Source organism: Rhinolophus ferrumequinum, chromosome 3 (genome assembly GCF_004115265.2).
Source record: "Rhinolophus ferrumequinum isolate MPI-CBG mRhiFer1 chromosome 3, mRhiFer1_v1.p, whole genome shotgun sequence".
Classification (NCBI taxonomy): Eukaryota; Metazoa; Chordata; class Mammalia; order Chiroptera; family Rhinolophidae; genus Rhinolophus; species Rhinolophus ferrumequinum.
Genome location: NC_046286.1, coordinates 3,181,477 through 3,201,631, shown reverse-complemented (window position 1 = coordinate 3,201,631; position 20,155 = coordinate 3,181,477). Strand labels below are relative to the sequence as shown.

The 20,155-nt window shown below is 41.0% G+C and overlaps 1 protein-coding gene across 1 annotated transcript; it reads left to right on the top strand.

Moving 5' to 3' along the window:
* The first annotated feature begins 9,212 nt into the window (after positions 1-9,212).
* On the top strand, positions 9,213-19,305 carry LOC117016880 (HLA class II histocompatibility antigen, DQ beta 1 chain-like). The gene is made up of 6 exons (XM_033096669.1): positions 9,213-9,342; positions 16,007-16,276; positions 16,971-17,252; positions 17,827-17,937; positions 18,258-18,373; positions 19,046-19,305. Exons 1-5 carry the CDS (start codon positions 9,240-9,242, stop codon positions 18,281-18,283), a joined length of 792 nt encoding a protein of 263 aa, XP_032952560.1. The 5' UTR covers positions 9,213-9,239; the 3' UTR covers positions 18,284-18,373; positions 19,046-19,305.
* Positions 19,306-20,155: the final 850 nt, after the last annotated feature.

The following is a 20,155-nucleotide window of genomic DNA, read 5'->3' as shown; positions in this document are numbered from 1 at the left end:
TGGAAAGTTTCTTTTGTTGTTAGAACTTGCCGTTTTCTTACTTAGATTGTGTAGCTCACTATGCAGTAAAGTGATTCACTTTTGTCAGTTTCTTAGTATATTTTGTCTACCAAGTGACATTAGAATTGTTTTAAGTTAACAGTATAATGAACACTCAGAATCTTGTGTATATTACCTTTGCTGTTGTACAAATAGGGCAAGTTTTAGTTCATCTGCCGACAACCTTCTAAGTCCTCTTATGTAACTGCAGTGATACTTTAGCAGAATATTGTTAAAATTTTAGCCTCATGTAGTTAATTAAATTAGTATTAAAGAAATTCCGATGTAGGATATATATTCTGATATATTTAGTACCAACTCTGTGCAACTTTCTATAAATCTCACAAGTATGGTAGTTACTTATTTTTTTAAATTAAAACTGTACTGTATCAGAGTTTTCAACTGAGAAACTAGGAAGTTTTTTCTCTTATCATTTCCCTAAGTATTTTAATATTTTAGAATCATTTTACCTTTTAAACAGTTATACATGGACATGGTTTAAAATGTCAAGCATTTCTATATGGCTTGTTTTGAAAAACAGCAGACCTCACTGACTTCCCATTTTCTCTTTCCAGACACAAACTCTATTAGATAGTCTCATTTTACAGGTGGTAAAACAGAGGCTTAAAGAGCTTAATTAACACACCCAAGGTCACCTGGGTAGAAAGTAATGGAGCTATGATAAGAACTCAAATCCTTTTGACCCCAGAGCCTGAGCTCTGAGCTATATTGCTTCTCAGTTACAAGATGACTCAGTCATCTGCTGTAATGAATTACCACAAACTTAGTGGCTTAAAACAACACACATTTATTATTGGACAGCCATGGAGGTTACAAGCTTGAACTAGGTCATATGGGGCTAATAGAAGTGTCAGCGATCCTTCTGGGAGCTCGAGAGGAGGCTCTATTTCTTGTCTTTTCCAGCTTCCAGAGGCCACCTGCAAGTCTGTGACCTCTTTCTGGCAATCATGTCACTCTGACCCCTGCTTCTGTCATCACATCTGCTTTGTAGACTCCCCTGCCTCCCTCTTTCACTATAAGCACCACTATGATTATATTGGGCCCATGTGGATAATCCAGGATATCCCCCATCTCAAGATCCTTAACTTAATCACAAATGCCAAGTCCCTTTTACCATGTAAGATACCAACAGACTTCATGGATTTCAATGTAGAAATCTTGGGCCGGGGCACTATTCTCCCTATCATACAGGGTAAATTTCATCTGAATGACCCATCATCAATGCAAAATATCTAAAATGGAAAATGTTCTCTTTCCCCTCAAACCTCCATCTGTCCTGCTGTCCTTGGTGATTGGAATCACTACCCCCTGCTCTCCCAGGCATCGTCTGCTCTTCCCCTCTCCTCTCCCACGTGCAACTGATGGAGACACACAGGCTGTGTGGGCTTCTTCTCATCCCTCTGACCCTCTGTGTTGCCCTGACTCTACTTTAGTTTGGACCCTGTGGTGTCTGGCCTGTGTTGTTCTAACAGTCATCTAACCGCTCTCTCTGCTTCTAGTTTTGTGTCCCTCTGACTCACCTTCCCACCAGAGTATTCTTCCCCAAATGTGGAAATGTTCACGGTACTTTCCTTATTATCAACCTGCGTCATGGCCCCTACTGTCTGCAGAATAAAGTGAAAGTCCTTAGCCTGATGACGAGACATCTGTCCCCAACCCTTTAGCTTCATCTGTCCCCTCCTACTTACCAATCCCAAACTGCGTTCACCTCCCTCAGAATCCTGTGCTTTTCCCTGTCTCCAGGCTGCTCCCGCGTCACTAGACGTGGAAGCCATTCTCCAGGTCCTTCTGGGTCAGCCTGACTGTCTTTTCCACTAGAAAGCTTTCCTAATCCTTGGTGACTCCAGTGTAGTTTACACTTATCCCGCCTGAGCCTCCTTGTTTGTTTATGTTTTCTAGCTGGTAAAGCAGGGTTCTGCATCTTATTCATTTTTATTTATTTATTTTTTGTGGGGAGCCATGATTTCTTGTTATTCTGAAGCCTTGCAGACTGGCTCAGTTTATGATTAACTTGTTTCAGCTTCTAAGGCATTATCTCTGCCTGCACCTGGAGGGTGCTTGCAAGCTGCTGAGGAATGAGGTGGGAGTGACCGGTTCCCAGACACTGAGGACTGAAGATTAGCAGGATAATTGGTGGGCTTTGTCATGAGATAATGACTTTGGGAAAGTTTCAAGGATTTTGTAGTTTGTATGTAAAAGTCATAAATTTACTCTTAATGAGATAACGCATACTCATGATTGTTAAGCTGCATGTACACAGATGGTATAAATTGGTGAAGGAAAGTAAACTCGGTGCTTCAGGATCACTGAAGACTGGCCGCATCATCATTTGTGTGAGTGTCTTTTTTCATTCCCACTCCCCCATTCGGGTACTGTTCGATTTGTGGCGGCTGGCCCGTCACAATTTTTTTATTTCCAGAGCTCAGCTGACTGTCACACAGGAGTTTAATAACGAGTGACTACACTTCATTGCTCCTGCCTTGTTTGTTACCAAACTCTACAATAAAACGATCTCTCCTGCTTGTTCCTGCTGCCACGTCACATCCCCAGGGCACTAACAAAAATGGTTAACATTCCGAACTTCTTCCACCTGGGCAAGGCTTTACCTTCTCCCCATCCTCCTTTCTACCTGCTCTGATGGCAGATTTTAATTCTTGTGGCTCTCAGGATCAGGGAATCTCGGTGACTTTTCTGTCCTGATTTGGGTGGTGAGCAGTAGCATTGATTGTGCCAATCTTACGTGTCTCTGCTGTTCTTTCTGCTTTGTCCTGAATTTGGAAGCACAGCTTTTGGTGGATCGTCAGTGAGAGGGTTTCCTGGTCTCCGTCCAGTGTCCACAGAAGACCACCGTTTTCTGTTTTTCAGTGTTGATTGTGCATTTGTGATTTCTAAGAGAGCAAGATTCCGTGGAGTGTTTCTGGCAACAACGATTTCGCCCAGAATTTGGCCTGAAACTGTTTCTGCCCCCTTGCTCCATTGGAAAGACTTCTCCGTTTTCATCATTGTCCCAGGGAGGGGTGGTGACCCCTTAGGGTTGGGCCCCAGCGAGTGCTGTGGGAGGGGAAGGGAAGGCTGGAGAGACAGTCACACAGGTCTTCTGTGGGTGGGGTTTTGGGGCAGAAAGATCTCATCTGTAGCCTCCTCAATAAACCAGGGATGAGCTGAAAGAAGAGTGGAGTTTTATGTCAAAGCGAGAGACACCGTCATCATCCAATAAAATTCCAGCTGGGAAAAGTTCAGATATTTAACAATCTTAAACTTGAGCCAGGTTTTCTGAGGCAAGAAACGAGTCTTTGCTTCGAGGATGTGATGTGGTACTTTGACCGCCAGATGGCGATCGAGACCGAAATTTAAGTTGATTTTTTAATTCCTCGGGAGGAAATCCCCATGGAAATCCAACGGTTTATAAGGGGCTTTCCCCCACGTAGCCCTCGAGTTTTCTTTCTTTTTCACGTTACCTCAACGTGCGAGGCTCTGAAAGAGCGGTGGGGGATATGGAAATTCAGGAAAGGAAGAAGAGATGGCCCGAAGCTTCCCAGCGCAGCTTCGGAAGGCCTGCTGCTTCTGTCTCCCCACTGCTCTGCTCCTTTCCCGGAAACCCTCCCTTCCTTGGCTGCTGTTTGCAGGCACACTGCTCGCTCGCCCTTTATTGCCAAGGTCTCCAGCTGTAGCAATAGGGACCCTGGTTAAAGACAAATTGAATTCAGTTTTCTATAAAATGGTCTTATGGACACAAACAGAATCTAGATAATTAAAACTTAAGAGTTACAAAATGCAAGCCCATTTGGCAAATTGGCTATTCTGTGACCTCAGGGCACTGGCCAGCTTCCCAGTCACCCTGAGGTCACCTTGGGTACCAGTCCAGGGTCTAAGACCTAGAAGGGACCACAGAGAGTATCTAGTGCACTGCCTGCGATTTGCTGAGTGTGATGCAGCCCTAGAACCGAGCTCCAGGAGCGCAGGAATGTCACCTTTCGCCCCATTGATGTATTCCCAATGCCTGGAACAGTGTCACTCAATAAATAGTTGTTTACTGAAAAAAACGAAGTGGAAAAATTCAGGCCACATGTTCTAAACAGCTTATCCAGGGTCACACAGCCAGTTAGTGGCGAGGCTGGTTCTAGAACTCGGGTGGTTTGACTTTCAGTTTGGTGCTCCTTGCACTCATTTGTATGAGGTCAGGGGTGTTTCTGTTTTGAGTCTTTTAGTCCTAATTCTTGTATGTAAGGCTTCATCCCCTCTTGAAGCAGTTTAGTCACCAGAGAACTGGAAAGATTTTCTTTTCGTCAGAAGGATCTAGGTGATACATTATTTTCTTTCTTCCATCTTGACCACATTTATTAGAGTCCTCTCTTCCCCCTCTGCTTCCCCAGATGAATAGTTTTCTCAGCATTTGCACACATATGCATAGATAGATGCACATACACAATCACTATATGGATTTTCTTGAGAGACATGTTAAAATTCCTGCCCTTATCTGCCCTAGAATTTGCTGTAAGAATTCTTCATGTGAATTACAACTGGACTGCAAACCATTTTTTGCAATTCTTCAGTTCATACCTTGTATTTTTTTTTTTAAATTAGGGGCTCATATTTGAAGCCACCATTCTCTTGTTTGTTTCCTGACTGCGATGTGTTGCACGGAGTAGCCTCACACGTGTCCCATCCTAACTGACTGCTGGGCAATGAGAAGAGAGGCCAAAAGCCACCCAGGTGCTCACTTGGACTGCCTGACGCTGAGCTAGCTGGCCCAGGGAGCCTCTTCTGCCTGCGGGAAGGCTGAACTGAGGTCCACCTTCAACTTCCCGTAGAACGGAGGTTTACCTCTGGCTGCCAGAGGAATCACAACTTCCCCTGGGCGGAAGGGGCCCAGAGGCACGCAGCCAGTTTTACCAGACAACTCTTGCAAACATCTGTAGCCAAATCCTCTCTTCTTGGCACCAGAGTAATCTGAGTATCTCCACTGACAAGGCCACCTTCTCACATGTGCCCTATAAAAGGGGGAGCCATAAGGAGATGAGGTCCCAGCCCTGGGATGTAGGCACCCAATGCCTGTCCAGGCCCAGACTCACCCTCCATGGGAGGGAGAAGGGGGGCCCTCGCCTTTCCTGCTGTGGTTGGCCCCTGGCCTTCGAAGTTTCTGCTTCTCCAGATGTTCATAATTTTCCCCAGCCCTCACCCCTTTGTTCCACTCTCACTTTCACCTTCTCTGGTGGGAGACTGCCCTCCTCTGTGAGCACCACACCCATTCTGGGCCTACAAAGTGAGAATGAATCTCAGTGCTACTTTCCATGTGGTGACAGAGAAGCAGAGGGGCCCAAATATGCAACCTTTCCTGCCCTCATCTATCTATCTATCTATCTATCTATCTATCTATCTATCTATCTATCTATCTATCATCTATCTATTATCTATCTATCATTTATTTATTTCTCTATTATCTATCATCTATCTATCTATCTATCTATCTATCTATCTATCTATCAATCATCTATCATCCATCCATCACCTTTCTGTCAAAAAATAGCATGCCATAGTGGTTTAGAGCACTGACTCTGGAACCAAAGCTTTGAGTTTAAATGCCGTCTCTGCCTTGTAGTGATAATGTGAACATAGACATGTTATTGGACATCTTTGTACCTTACTTGCTATATATGTCTGTAAAATGACAATGGTGGTAGCATTTGATCCTATATGATTTTTATGATGACTATTTGTTAAATGCAAGGGAGAATGCTTGGCACTCGTGTCAAATATCTATTAAATAAGTTAAAATTTTATAACATTGCACACATTGTTTAGTATGATATATATGTAACTGTATTTAATACAGACATGTCAATGTATAATATATTAATAAACTAAATAAACTTGGGACTCTTAGAGAAGAATGACATCAGCTCACTGTTGGTAGAAGGCCAATGGTGATATTTTTCCCTCTAGTAATGCAAAAATATAAGTTCTGCCCCCATTCTTTCCGTGTAGGAATGCTTAATTCCTCCTCTTGCTACCAATGAAGCGCCTACCTCTTTCTTCCTGATTTGCTACTCCTTAGGTTCTACTCTTGGGTGTTGATTGATTGATTGATTCCTTTTCAATAGACTTTATTTTAGAGCAGTTCTAGGTTCATAGAAACACTGAGCAGAAAATGCAGAGATTTCTCTCACACCCTCTGTCTCCGCACACAGAGCTTCATCGCTGTCACCATCCCAAACCAGAGCGGTATATTTGTTACAATTGACGAACCTACATTCTCTCACCTAAATTCCATAGTCTACATTAGGGTTCATTCTTGGTGTTGCATTTTCTGTGGGTTTGGATAAACCTATAATGACATGTATCCAGCACTGTAACATCACACAGAAGAGTCTCACTGCCCTGAAAACGCCCCGAGCTCTGCCTGTTCATCCGTCCTCCCCTCGCCCCTGGCAACCACTGATCTTTGTAGTGTCTTCACAATTTTGCTTTTTCCAAAATGTCATATAGTTGGAATCATACATTATGTACCTTTTTCAGATTGGCTTCTTCACTTAGTAATATGCATTTAAGGTTCCTCTATGTCTTTTCATGACTTTTTTTATCTGGAATTTATTTTTGAAAATATAAAGGTTTCTTTAGGAAAAAAGCAAAAAATAATTCACTGTCATACTTCATGTTGCTATTTGCCTTTATGAAGTGTGACAGTCTGTATTAGGGTGGAGATCGGTGCTCTGATTCCCACTCGGAGAAAATCAAAACTCTTCGCCATGTCGTACATGATATTTTCTCTACAAACTCTCCAGCCGTGTTCCACCCACACTGACCTCGTTCTTTAAATGCTCCCAGTTCATACCCTCCTCAGGGCCTTTGCACTCTCTCTTCCCTCAGATCTTAACATGACAGAAAAACAAAAGGAAGTATTTGTCACGGTTTCTGGAAACTAAGCCCCAAGAGCCAGAGACCACACCTATTTTTCTTCTGTGTTACGTCTTTAACACCTAGTAAAGTGACTGACACATAATGGGTGTTAAATATTTATTAATTAAAAATTAATTTTATTAAATATTTTTGATTAAAATATGTATTAGAATTTAATAGATTAGTAGAATGGTGGCACCATGAAGGCCACTATTTTATCTCTATTCTCAGCATGCAGAACATTTTAGACATTCAATGACATTTGTTGATTGTCGATTACATTCTTCGGATTTATCTTCTTTGAACTTTTTTTTTAATTTTAGAAAACCGGAAAACTATGGATAATAGGGTAGGCACAAAAGCTAACGGCGAACGTTATAGAAAGAGTCCCATTATAAAAATAATTGTCTACGTCTGTAAGGAACTCCCAAGTTGTCTGGATACTTACAACAGTGGTACTAGGGGCATGTATGATCAGTACAGGTCCTCTATTCTGAACTGATTTCAGGACATCATCCTTAATTGTATATGATTTATGAAACGTAATGAGTGTTTATTTGCTAATCATCAGCTTTCATTAATTCAAGGATTTACCTAAAAATTAGCTGAAGTGCTTACCTGAGATTCTATTTCCTTAATAAAAATTAAAGGGATTACTGAGTAATTCATTAAGAGAGGTGCAACATCATAAGTATTTTTAATTTTTAAACATCGTAAGTACTTTGAAAGCACTTATATGAAATCAGTTACTGTATATCATTAAATACAGTCATATTTAATATTAAATGCAATATAGATGAATATTTTGTATCAATTCCAAGACAATTGTGAGGAAGCATTATGATCACTGTCACTCTTCTGATTCAATCAACAGGCTTATTCTTTAATGTGGTTATAGAGTTTAAAAAGCTGTATTACTTGAAATTATGTAATTTTGTTTTTTTGATATTTTGTTTAAACACTTCTTAGTATAAATGACGGGTATCACGTGTGGTTCAAGACTGATTATCAAAGGTGTATCATTAAAACAAATTATAAGCTGTGATTTTGGTCAAGTTATTCAAACTGAAGAATGGTTTTCTTACCTGAAAATTTAGATAATAACAATTACTTCATAATTTGTCAATAAGGTTACATAAAGTAAGATATTTTAATGTATACTGCAGTGTTTGGCATATAGTGGGTCTAAAAATGATAGCTATTGTTGTTATGGCAATATAAATAGTAACGTTGATAATTATAATAATAACATGTCTGCCTTTCTCTGGGCTAGATTTCTTTTTCCAAGAGCTCCCATTAACCTCCATTTTAACCTTTTTACCTCCTGTTTTACCTCCCTGTTGTTACTGTAGTAACTGGGATTATGAGTAGCTTCTGAGGTACCAAGACATCCCTGGGAAATTAATTTTTTTTCCTGGAGAGAATCTTCTGGACTTTGGTTATGTATGCAGGTAGCTGGTTAAATAACCCAGTGAGCTTTACTCAGCTATGTACGCCTCACAGCCTCTGTTTTGTCCCCTCTGAGAGCAAACAACAGAGCTATTTCTGGGGAAAATGAAGTACCGCCTCTACAGTTCTAGCTCTTCACCAGAATCTGCAATTAACATGTCATATACATAATGTATTTTATCTTAATAATAACCCTACCAAACAGATGCTATCTACACTTTAAAGTTAAGAAGACTGAGGTTAATAGAGATTATGTCATTTGTTGTAGGTCACGAAGTTTATAAATTGTCTGTGATACAAGTACATTTTTCTCAAAATCGGTTGCCTTTTACATTGTATCCAATGATGTCTCAGTGCTAAGTCAAGGAAGGAAATGAGGGTTTAGACAATTATCATCTGTCCCAGGGAATATCATTCCATTCCCTTCCATGTCCCCACTGTCAAACCCTAAATACAAGAACCAGCGAATTTAAATGAATGGCCCAGGAAGAAACACTCCAAACTACATTCTTCTGGCTCCTGAAACCTCCAAACATATTTCCAGCATATCACAGTTCAGTGACGTTTGGGGATGACCTAGTACTGGACACAAGGTAGATGGTCCATGAATAATTGTTTTTCACTGAGAACTTTCATTAGAAATGTTTACCCAGAGACAAATGAGAACGTAAGTTATTGGGTTGATTGGTTTTCTTCCCTAGGAACTGTCCAATCCTAAAATTTAGAGGCGGTGTCCTCATTTTCATTTTTTGCAAAGTGAAACATCAGGTTACTTGGCAGCTGTGCTGACTGCCAAGGCTTTGGTACATTGTTTCTGCTTCAAGTGTGGAGAGATGACTGAGGCAATCCCCAGGAACCCTGGGACTGTAGCTGTAATTGTGATGGTTATTTTCATGGTTCTGAGGACTCCCAGGGCTCATCCTAGAGCTGCTCCAAGTAAGTGCTGCACAGCTACTCTTCAGAAATCCCAGATGTGGGAATTAAGTTCTTGGGGCTTCTGGGGCTTAGGGCACTCTGACCAAATTCCAGGTGGAATTTGGAAGGGCTTCTCTCACAGTCCAAATTTCTCCTCCTCAAGAAAAAGAATTTTGCTAGATTTTCTTTTTTCATCTCTGCAACTGAAGGGAGGATAGTTTCTCTCAGGGAAAAAACTTTGAGATATCAGGGTTGGAAGAAAAAGAGAAAGTATATTTCTACACCAAACGGAAGACAAAGTTTTCACACTGTTATTGGCTATGTTCCTCTTCACTTTTTTCACGATTCCTCCCTCCGGGTACCAGCAGTTTGTTCTTTGTTTCTGTGAGTCTGTTTTTTGTTTTGTTTGTTTCAATTTTTAAAAATTCCATATGTAAGTGAAATTATGCAGTCCTTGTCTTTCTCTGTCTGACTTATTTCACTTAGCACAATGCCCTCTATATCCATCCATGTTGTTGCAAATGGTAGTAAACTTTGCAGTGACAGATGGTTACTAGACTTAGTGTGGTGTTCACACTGTAAGGTACATAACTGTCACATCACTATGTTGTACACCTGAAACTAATATAATATTGTATGCCAACTATAATTTAATATAAAAATAAACAATAGGAAAACGCACATGAGACCACTTGAGAAGCATTAAGAAACCTCAGAGAGTAAGTTAAAAGGATTTGCCACGCTAGGGACTTTCTGGGCCAAGCGGTGTTCACGTACTATCAGACTCTGGGTTGAAGAAATTCAAGGCAGCCGTCATCTCTGTAGCTTCCCTTTCTGCAGAGCAGTTCTCCAGTCCTTGAGTGTAAGCTGCGGGGTCATGGGGAGGACGTCTAGTGTCTGAGGTGAGACCCCTCAGGGGATGAGGACAGGCAGTGAGTGGCACTAAAATTAGTGAGTGGCACTAATTTTGCATTTAGGTACAAACTTGAGTCTGTATTGATGGTGAACGGGGATATGAGGATGGTGACAAAACAAGGAAATTAATATTTATTTTGCGCCCTCTAATTCCTAAATCCTATTGGTAATATTACACAAACCACCTCACTTAATGTTTCTAAAACACACACACACGACTAGAGTGTATTATTAGCCCACATTTTTTACATTAGTTATTTTGAATTATAATATAAACATTATATAAAGCATATATATATAAAATTTAACAAAAATTGTAAAGAAATATACAAATAATTAATAATCAGGTCAAAAATGACTGAATATTACCAGCACCCAAAATACTCCCACGTGCCTTTTCCAAATAATACCCACTTCAACTTCCCAGAAATCAGAACTATTATGACTTTTGTGATCTTCATTTGATTGCTTTTTGTTCTGGATTTAACATATGTGGATGTATTCTTAAACAATATAGATCAGTATCTCCCCCTTTAAATGTTCTATAAATGTTGTATTTTATCTTGCCCCTTTTGTTCAATATCACATTTGAGAAGATCTGTCGTAGGTCTTTCATGTAACAGTTGTCCGTCCATTTTCATTGTCGTGTGGTAGGTTGCATTTCATGAGGCTGCAACGATGTACTTGCCCATTCTAACGTGGATGCACTTTGGGGTTGCTTCCATTTTTTCCCCATGTAACCTAGAGCATATGAACCTGCATTATTTATATTATTACTATTATTATAATTACTATCATTTTGAACCTGCATTATTTGAGTATATACTTAGATTGGAATTGGTGAGTCCAAAGGGTATGCAGAGCCTCAGTTTTACAACAGAATATCCCACTGTTATTCAAATTGTTTGTCTCTATGTGGGCTCCCACAGTGGTTTATAAGAGAACCCAATTCTTGGCAGCTTTTGGTGTTTTAGACTTTCTTATGTTTCCCTATCTTGTGGGCATGTACTGGTATTTCACCATATTTTTAACTTGCATTTCTCTGACTGCGAATGAGGACGAGTAATTCTGCCTGTTTATTGTTCACTGGTGTTTACTCTTGATTGAAGTATCTATTTAGATATTTTCTTCCTTTTTTCTATTATATTATCTGTCTTTTCTTATTTGTTTGTAAAAGATATAAAAATATATTGTGAATTGAGCCCATTGTCAGTACGTGCTTTGCAGATACTTGTTTGTACTTTGTGGCTTGTCTTTTTAACCCCTAATGATATTTTTTGGTGGCAGAAGCTGTTAGTTTTAATGAAGTTGCATTTATCCATCTTTTCCCTTTATGGTTGGTGCTTTTCATGATTTGCTTAAGGAATCCTTTACGATTCCAGAGTCATGAAGATGTTCTCTAATTTTATCTTTTAATGCCTTTGTAATATTGCATTTCATACTCAGGTCTTCAGTTCATCTAGGTTTCGTTTGTATGTGGGTAAGGCCTATGTCCAGCTTTGTCTCTCCCCACCTCGGATACCCATTTATTAGAACACTGTTTATTAGCAAGAGCATTGTTTCCCCACGGATCTACAGTGCCACCTTGGTCCTAAATTTGTGTAAATATGTGCATAGGACTCAGTTTGGGGTATATACGCCATTATCTATTTTCCTATGTCTTTGTCAGTAACATAGTATATAATTATCACACTTTTATTTGACATCTTGATATTTAGTAGAGCAAAATTGTTCACAATACTTACTTCTTCAAGAGTAGTTTGGGTAATCTTTGCTCCTTGTACTTCTATTAAATTTTAGAATCAGCTTGTAAAGTTTTAAATAATAAAAAAATTGCAGAAATCTTAATTGATATGCATAAAATCCATACACTCACTTGGGATAATTGTCATCTTTTTTTCCCTTTTTTATTGGGGAATATTGGGGAACAGTGTGTTCTTCCAGGACCCATCAGCTCCAAGTTATTCGACTTCAGACTAGTTGTGGAGGGCGCAACTCACTGGTCCATGTGGGAATCGAACCTGCAAACTTGTTGTTCAGAGCTCGCGCCACCAGGCCACCCGGGATAATTGTCATCTCTATAATACTGAGTCTTCCAATCCATGCACACAAAATGTATCATTTTATTTATTTAGGAATCTTTAAATATATCTCATAAAATTTTATTATTTTCCTTTAAGAAATATTGTACATCTTTTCTAGGTCTTATTCCTAGATAATATTTATTCATATGTAATAATTGGTATAATTAAATATAGATTGAAAATTTGTTCCTGGTCTACATAATGTTTTTTTATTTGTTTGTTTGTTTGTTTTAAAGTTTATTGGGGTGACAATTGTTAGTAAAGTTACATAGATTTCAGGTGTGCAATTCTGTATTACATCATCTATAAATCACATTTTATGTTCACCACCCAGAGTCAGTTCTCCTTCCATCACCATATATTTGATCCCCCTTACCCTCATCTCCCATCCTCCTCCCCTGTTACCTTCTGGTAACCACTAAACTATTGTCTGTGTCTATGAGTTTTTGTTTCTCATTTGTTTGTCTTGTTCTTTTGTTGTTTTTGGTTCATATACCACATATCAGTGAAATTATATGGTTCTCTGCTTTTTCTGTCTGACTTATTTCGCTTAGCATTATAATCTATCCATGTTGTCACAAATAGTCCTATTTCATCTTTTGTTACTGCCGAATAGTATTCCATTGTGTAAATACACCACAACTTCTTTATCCATTCATCTATCAAAGGACATTTTGGTTGTTTCCATGTCTTGGCCACTGTAAATAAAGCTGCATTGAACATTAGAGCACACTTGTCTTTATGGATAAATGTTTTCAGATTTTTTGGGTAGATACCCAGGAGAGGGATTGCTGGGTCATATGGTAATTCTATTCGTAATTTTTTGAGGAACCTCCACACTGCCTTCCATAACGGCTGCACCAGTCTGCATTCCCACCAACAGTGTATGAGGGTTCCTTTTTCTCCACAGCCTCTCCAACACTTGTTACTATTTGTCTTGTTGATAATGGCCATTCTAACTGGGGTGAGGTGATATCTTATTGTGGTTTTATTTGCATTTCTCTGATGATTAGTGATGTTGAGCATTTTTGCATATGTCTATTTGCCATTTGTATGTCCTCTTTGGAGAAATGTCTCTTCAGGTCCTCGGCCCATGTTTCAATTGGGTTGTTTGTCTTTTTGTTGTTGAGTTTCATGAGTTCCTTGTATATTTTGGATATTAGCCCCTTATGGGAGGCACTGTTTGCAAAAATCTTCTCCCATTCAGTTGGTTGCCTCTTTATTTTGTCGATGGTTCCTTTTGCTGTGCAGAAGCTTTTAAGTTTGAAATAGTCCCATTCATTTATTTTAGCCTTTACTTCCCTTGCCTTTGGAGTCAAATTCATGAAATGCTCTTTGAACCCAAGGTCTGTAAGTTTAGTACCTATGTTTTCTTCTATGTAGTTTATTGTGTCAGGTCTTATGCTTAAGTCTTTGATCCATTTTGAATTAATTTTGGTACATGGTGACAGATAGCAGTCCAGTTTCATTCTTTTGCACGTGGCTTTCCAATTCTGCCAGCACCATTTATTGAAGAGGCTGTCTTTTCAACATTGTATGTTTTCTGCTTCTTTGTCAAAAATTATCTTTCTATATTTATGTGGTTTTATTTTTGGGTTCTCAATTCTATTCCATTGGTCTATGTGTCTGTTTTTCTGCCAATACCATGCTGTTTTGATTATTGTTGCCTTGTAGTACAAGCTAAAGTCAGGGAGTGTGATACCTACAGCATTGTTCTTTTTTCTTAAGATTGCTTTGGCTATTTGGGGTCTTTTGTGGTTCCAAACAAATCTGATGATTTTTTGTTCTATTTCTTTAAAAAATGCCATTGGGATTTTGATGGGGATTTCATTAAATCTGTATATTGCTTTGGGTAATATGGCCATTTTAACTGTGTTGATTCTTCCAATCCATGAGCACGGAATGTCTTTCCATTTCTTTGTGTCTTCTTCAATGTCTTTCAAAAATATCTTATAGTTTTCAGCATATAGGTCCTTCACATCCTTGGTTAAGTTTATTCTTAGGTATTTTATTCTTTTTGCTGCAATTACAAAAGGAATTGTTTTTTGTATTTCTTTTTCTGAGACTTCATTGTTAGTATAGCGGAATGCAATGGAGTTTTGTACATTGATTTTGTAGCCAACAACTTTACTGTATACGTTGATTGTTTCTAATAGCTTTTGGGTGGAGTCTTTAGGGTTTTCTATATATAGCATCATGTCATCTGCAAAGAGTGACAATTTAACTTCTTCATTCCCAATTTGGATGCCTTTTATTTCTTTCTTTTGCCTGATTGCTCTGGCAAGGACTTCCAACACTATGTTGAAAAGCAGAGGTGATAGGGGACAGCCCTGTCGTGTTCCTGAAGGTAGAGCAAAGGGCTTCAGTTTTTCACCATTAATTATGAGATTAGCTGAGGGCTTGTCATATATGGCCTTTATTATGTTAAGGTATTTTCCTTCTATACCTATTTTATTAAGTGTTTTAATCATAAATGGATGTTGTATCTTGTCAAATGCTTTTTCGGCATCAATTGATATAATCTTATGAATTTTGCCCTTTATTTTGTTTATGTGATGTATCACATTGATGGATTTGTGGATGTTGAACCATCCTTGTGCCCCAGGGATGAGCCCCACTTGGTCGTGATGAATGATCTTTTTAATGCATTGTTGTATTCAATTTGCTAGAATTTTGTTTAGGATTTTTGCATCTGTATTCATCAGAGATATTGGTCTGTAGTTTTCTGTTTTTGTGTTGTCCTTACCAGGTTTGGGTATCAAGGTAATGTTGGCCTCATAAAATGAGTTAGGGAGTACTATCTCTTCTTCAATTTTTTGGAAGAATTTGAGCAGAATTGGTATTAGATCCTCTTTGAAAGTTTGGTAGAATTCACTAGTGAAGCCATCTGGTCCAGGACTTTTGCTTTTGGGAAGGTTTTGGATGACTGATTCAATTTCGTTACTGGTGATCGGTCTGTTTAAATTTTCCAGCTCTTCATGGTTCAGCCTTGGAAGGCTATATGTTTCTAAGAACTTGTCCATTTCTTTTAGGTTATTGAATTTGATGGCATATAGTCCTTCATAGTATTCTTGGATGATGCTTTTTATTTCTGTGGCATCCGTTATAAGTTCCTCTTTTTCATTTCTGATTTTGTTCATTAGTGTCTTCTCTCTTTTTATCTTAGTGAGTCTAGCCAAAGGTTTGTCAATTTTGTTAATCTTTTCAAAGAACCAGTTCTTCGTCACATTAATTTTTTTCTATTGTCTGTTTGTTCTCTATTTCATTTAGTTCTGCTCTGATTTTTATTATTTCCTTTCTTCGGCTGACCTTACATAATGTTTTAAAATGAATCTTGTATCCAGCTACTTGCTAAACTATTGCTTTAAATTCATTTAGCAGTAGATTATTTGGGACTTTATTCACAGATTTACTATATGCAAATAGTGACAGTTTTATTTCTTCGTTATCAATCATTCATTGCTCCATTATTTTTCTTGCTTTACATTAAATTTTCTCCAATAGACGTTCAATGCAGGATTTGCAGCAGAAGTCACTAAATTCTTCTTGGAGATAAAATTCTGAAGGTTGAGATCAGGTTTTATTTACACTTGGCTGTGCTGGTATTTTCCTTCCTTTCCCCACACTAATTGGTTGGTTGAGGTGCAAGACTGAACTCAATCTAACGCGGACCGGTTCTTCCGCAGAGGATTTCGTGTACCAATTTAAAGGCATGTGCTACTTCACCAACGGGACGGAGCGTGTGCGGCTAGTCGCCAGACAAATCTACAACAAGGAGGAGACTCTGCGCTTCGACAGCGACGTGGGGGTGTTTGTGGCTGTGACCGAGCTGGGGCGGTCGAATGCTCAGAGCTGGAACAGCCAGAAGGACCTCCTGGCGGAGTATCGGGCCCAGGTGGACACGCTGTGCAGACACAATTACAAGGAGACTGCTCGCTTCACTGTGCAGCGGAGAGGTGAGTTTAGGACAGGGTCGGGGGCCCTTCACCCAGAACCCAGTGGGGAGGCCCAAGGGAGGGACCTTTCGTGAATTCCTCAGATCTTGGTGGTGCTGGGAGGGGTTTCAAGTTCCAAGGGAAAACGTGTTGGAAGGCTTGGCTGGACAGAGTTGGGACGGAGTGCTGGGAGGGAGACTGAAAACCTAGGCAGGAGGCGCTCTGTCCCCGGGGCAGCTGGGGCGGCAACTGGCGTGGTCAGTGCTCTGAACTTCAGTCCTTCACAGATCACACGGCCCAGCCCCAGCTGGCGGGGCCCCCGAGCCTCTCATTTTGCACAGACTCCCATAGCTCCTGCAACATCTGATTCTTGTTTGCTGCGAGGTCGTGTTAGAGCTGGTCCCCCAATGTGTGCACAGCACACTTTGCACATATGTGTACATACATATTTATTTAAATTATCAGTCCATCTTGCATATAGTTTTCACATAAATTGTTTTGTTTAATAAACAAGTAAACACTAAATAAAAGTATTATTTTCCTGAAAAGTGGATTAAGAAATTACCTAATTAGAACGCAGATCTGGGATTCTAATAACAGACTGTTTAAAACCTGTGTTCCTCTCTACTTTGGTATCAGAGGAGGGATGAAGCCCATGGTGAGACTTTCTTTGCGGCCTCGCCCTCTGACTTTCTCTGTCTGTCATTCCTTCTAGTGGCGCCCACAGTGACCATCTCCCCAGCCAGGACGGAGGCCCTGAACCACCACAACCTGCTGGTCTGCTCGGTGACAGATTTCTATCCTCGTCAAATTAAGGTCAGGTGGTTCCGGAACAACCAGGAGGAGACAGCTGGCGTTGTATCCACGCCTCTTATTCAGAATGGGGACTGGACCTGCCAGATCCTGGTGATGCTGGAAATGACTCCCCAGCGAGGAGATGTCTACACCTGCCACGTGGAGCACGCCAGCCTGCAGAGCCCCATCACAGTGGAGTGGAGTAAGGGGCGTTTCACTGACACCGCGGACTCGGAAAACACAAGGGGCAGGGAGGACTTTGGGTCTGGTGGGGTGGGCTTCCTCCTTATCTCTCTGTGTCGTGCATATCTCACACCATTCCTCTCTGATATAATATAACATAACTCTCTGATACAATTTCTGTGCTGGGAGTGAGGGAAGACTGAGATCCCATTATCCCGAGTCAAAAGGCACATGTTCAGTACTGATCTCGTTTTCTCGCACGACATTATGGCGACCCCTGTACGTAACCTGACTCCCCAGCCGCAGTTCAGCCTTGGCGGTGTGTCTTCCCAACTGCTGGAGTTCTGGGCTTTGACATTAAAGCTGGTGTCTTGGAGAGGGTCTGAGGGCAGTTCCCAAGGAGCTGCCATCCCCTTCCGGTCATCTATCTACACTGCCCCCTAGGGGTCCATGCATGCCCTCGGCCCTCCTCTATTTGCTCTCAGAACTCCTCTGTTTCTTGTGTCCTGGATTAGACTCCAGGCTTGCAGACAAGGACCCTGTGGGGTGTGGATGTGGGAACAGACACTGACACGCAGGCTTTTACTTCCCAGGGGCACAGTCTGAATCGGCCCAGAGCAAGATGCTGAGTGGAATTGGGGGCTTTGTGCTGGGGCTGGTCTTTCTTGGCTTGGGCTTTATAATCCACCTTTGGGACAAGAAAGGTAAGTCACCTTGGGAGAAAATGGGGAAGACTGGTGCTAGGACTGTGGCATTCTGTTGTAACTTTTCCTCCCTGGCCCCACAAAGGAAGGGGAGCTGAGGTGGGGATGCTAGTAGATTGCAGAAATTAGGGAGACTAGATCTCCTCGTCCTGGGTCAAGTTCGTATCATCAGAGGTGAATGGTGAAGGTTATTCTTAGATAGACAGAGGAGAGCAGCTCTCATGCTGTCCTTACCTTTGCCAGGCCATCATCAGTATGGGACTTCCTGCTCTGAGCTTCCTTCCTTAAGAGACACACAGTCTCTGTTTCTCTTCCTGCAGTGACTGGCTCAGTGACTTTGGAGTGACCCTACTCTATGGCAGTGAAAGCCTCATTGTACATGGATGGGAGTGCAGGAGAGAAGGGTCTGGAGCTGCGCATTCATTTCCTTTGGAGGGTGAGATAAAGACAGAAAGATGTATTTTTTATTACCCAGGTTAATGAGTTTTTTCCCCTTTCTCTTTTCACTCTTGCTGATGATAGAAAACTCTGAGGCCTCACCCACAGGCAATATTCCCAGTCTTCTTGCCCAGAACTGGGACTCACATAAGATAGCAAAAGGAGTAGAGTGTGTTTGTCTGGACACTCCTGCGTGTTCTGTTATGTTGTGCTTGTTTCATGCCACATTCAGTCTCACGTGAGTTGGGGCAAGGGAGACGTCTGGAACATTCTGCATAGTCTCTGCAGGAAACTTCAGAAATCGTTCCCTTAAGACCCCACCTATGGCATCAGCCACTCTATGGGGATGATGCCCTCAGAGTTCAAATTGCAGAAAGTGCTTCTGAAATTGCTGGTAGGTGAGGTGACAGACAATGGCAGTTCTTACCCTCCCCGTTAGTCCATGACCTGTGCTCCACCAAAGCATTTAGTTATGCTCTTCTGCCCCCACCTGCATCTTCAAGCTGAAGTCTGGTGCTCACTTTAGCAGAGTTCCGTCTTTACTCCTCGCCAGGAGAGGTAACGAAGAGCGAGTATGTGTCCTGACGCTGCCGACAGGCCCCAGGGAGGGCAGGGGCTGAGTTTTCTCAGGGATGGTGTGACTTACGACTCTTTCTTTTCTCTCCTCCAGGGCTCGGGCACTGACTCAAACATTCTTCTTCCTGGGATCTGTCACTGCTTTTCCTTGGTTTTGTCCTGCCATCATCCTTGTTCATGCTTCCCAGCCTCCCCTCTATCAGGCCTGTGAGCAAGCCACCTCTGCCAGCTGTCACCCATGGCGGTCCTGCTCGCACAGTGACTGAGGTCAGCTGCCATGGCTCCCTTGTGTTCTTGGCTTTCCTGCACTTCTGCCTGTGACTGATTTGTACCCTGGTGCTAGACGCGCTGATCTCTGTGCTGCCAGTGTGTCTGATTGCACCATAAGTATTCTCCGTAGGCGTTTCTGATTTTGTTCTCTTTCTGAAGACTGCCCAGGAATTAAATGTCAAACTCTTATCTTTCAATAATATTTTATGAAAATTAAATAGATTCGTGAATCACGTGTGTTTCTAAATCTGAGTGAGTACGATGGTGGTTGTAGGAAATACTAAGCAAAGAAAAGGTCAGATCCTCAAGTTCAGTTATGCCCCAAAGAAGGTAATATCCAGGCAAGAAGACTAGACAATCATGGGTCCCCGTACTTGTTCTAATTCAGGTGCCACATAAGAATGGGAAATGAGGTAGGAAATAAATTCAATTTTCCCTCCTCTGTGGGGCGCTGAGGCTGGGATTGTGTGCAGCAGGCTTTCCTGGTTCCCATTACAGTCTGATGAGTTTTACGTATTTGTGCAAGTGGAATTATGTTGTGCCAGTCATGGTATCTTGTGCCTAATGAACCGAACTGACAGTACAAATATCTCCTGTCAAGTGCATTGTGTACACTGGGACAAAAGACAATGATTGTTCATTGAATCTGACCTACCCGAATGTAATTAGTGGAGGTTTTATTAGAAAGTACTTTTTTGGTTGTATATGATGAAAACCTTACTAATACCAGCTTAAGGGAAAAAATTAATTTTTGGATTCATGCAATTGGAAAGCTCATATGCAAATGTGGCTTCAGAAAAAAGCCTAGATCCCAGGACTCAAATGAGGTCTTTATCCCTCCTCTCTCTGAGCTCCCTCCCTCCTCTCTCCCTCTGTCCTCACTCCCGCCTCTCAGAGTACTTCTTTCTCTTCCTACTCTGTATCTCTTTGTCTT

Excerpts from the sequence above, each read along its gene's own strand:
- LOC117016880 (XM_033096669.1), top strand. The coding sequence starts at position 9,240 with ATGACTGAGGCAATCCCCAGGAACCCTGGGACTGTAGCTGTAATTGTG. Across the intron at positions 17,253-17,826 it reads CCCCATCACAGTGGAGTGGA|GGGCACAGTCTGAATCGGCC; the intron begins GTAAGGGGCGTT and ends TTTACTTCCCAG. Across the intron at positions 17,938-18,257 it reads CCACCTTTGGGACAAGAAAG|TGACTGGCTCAGTGACTTTG; the intron begins GTAAGTCACCTT and ends CTCTTCCTGCAG.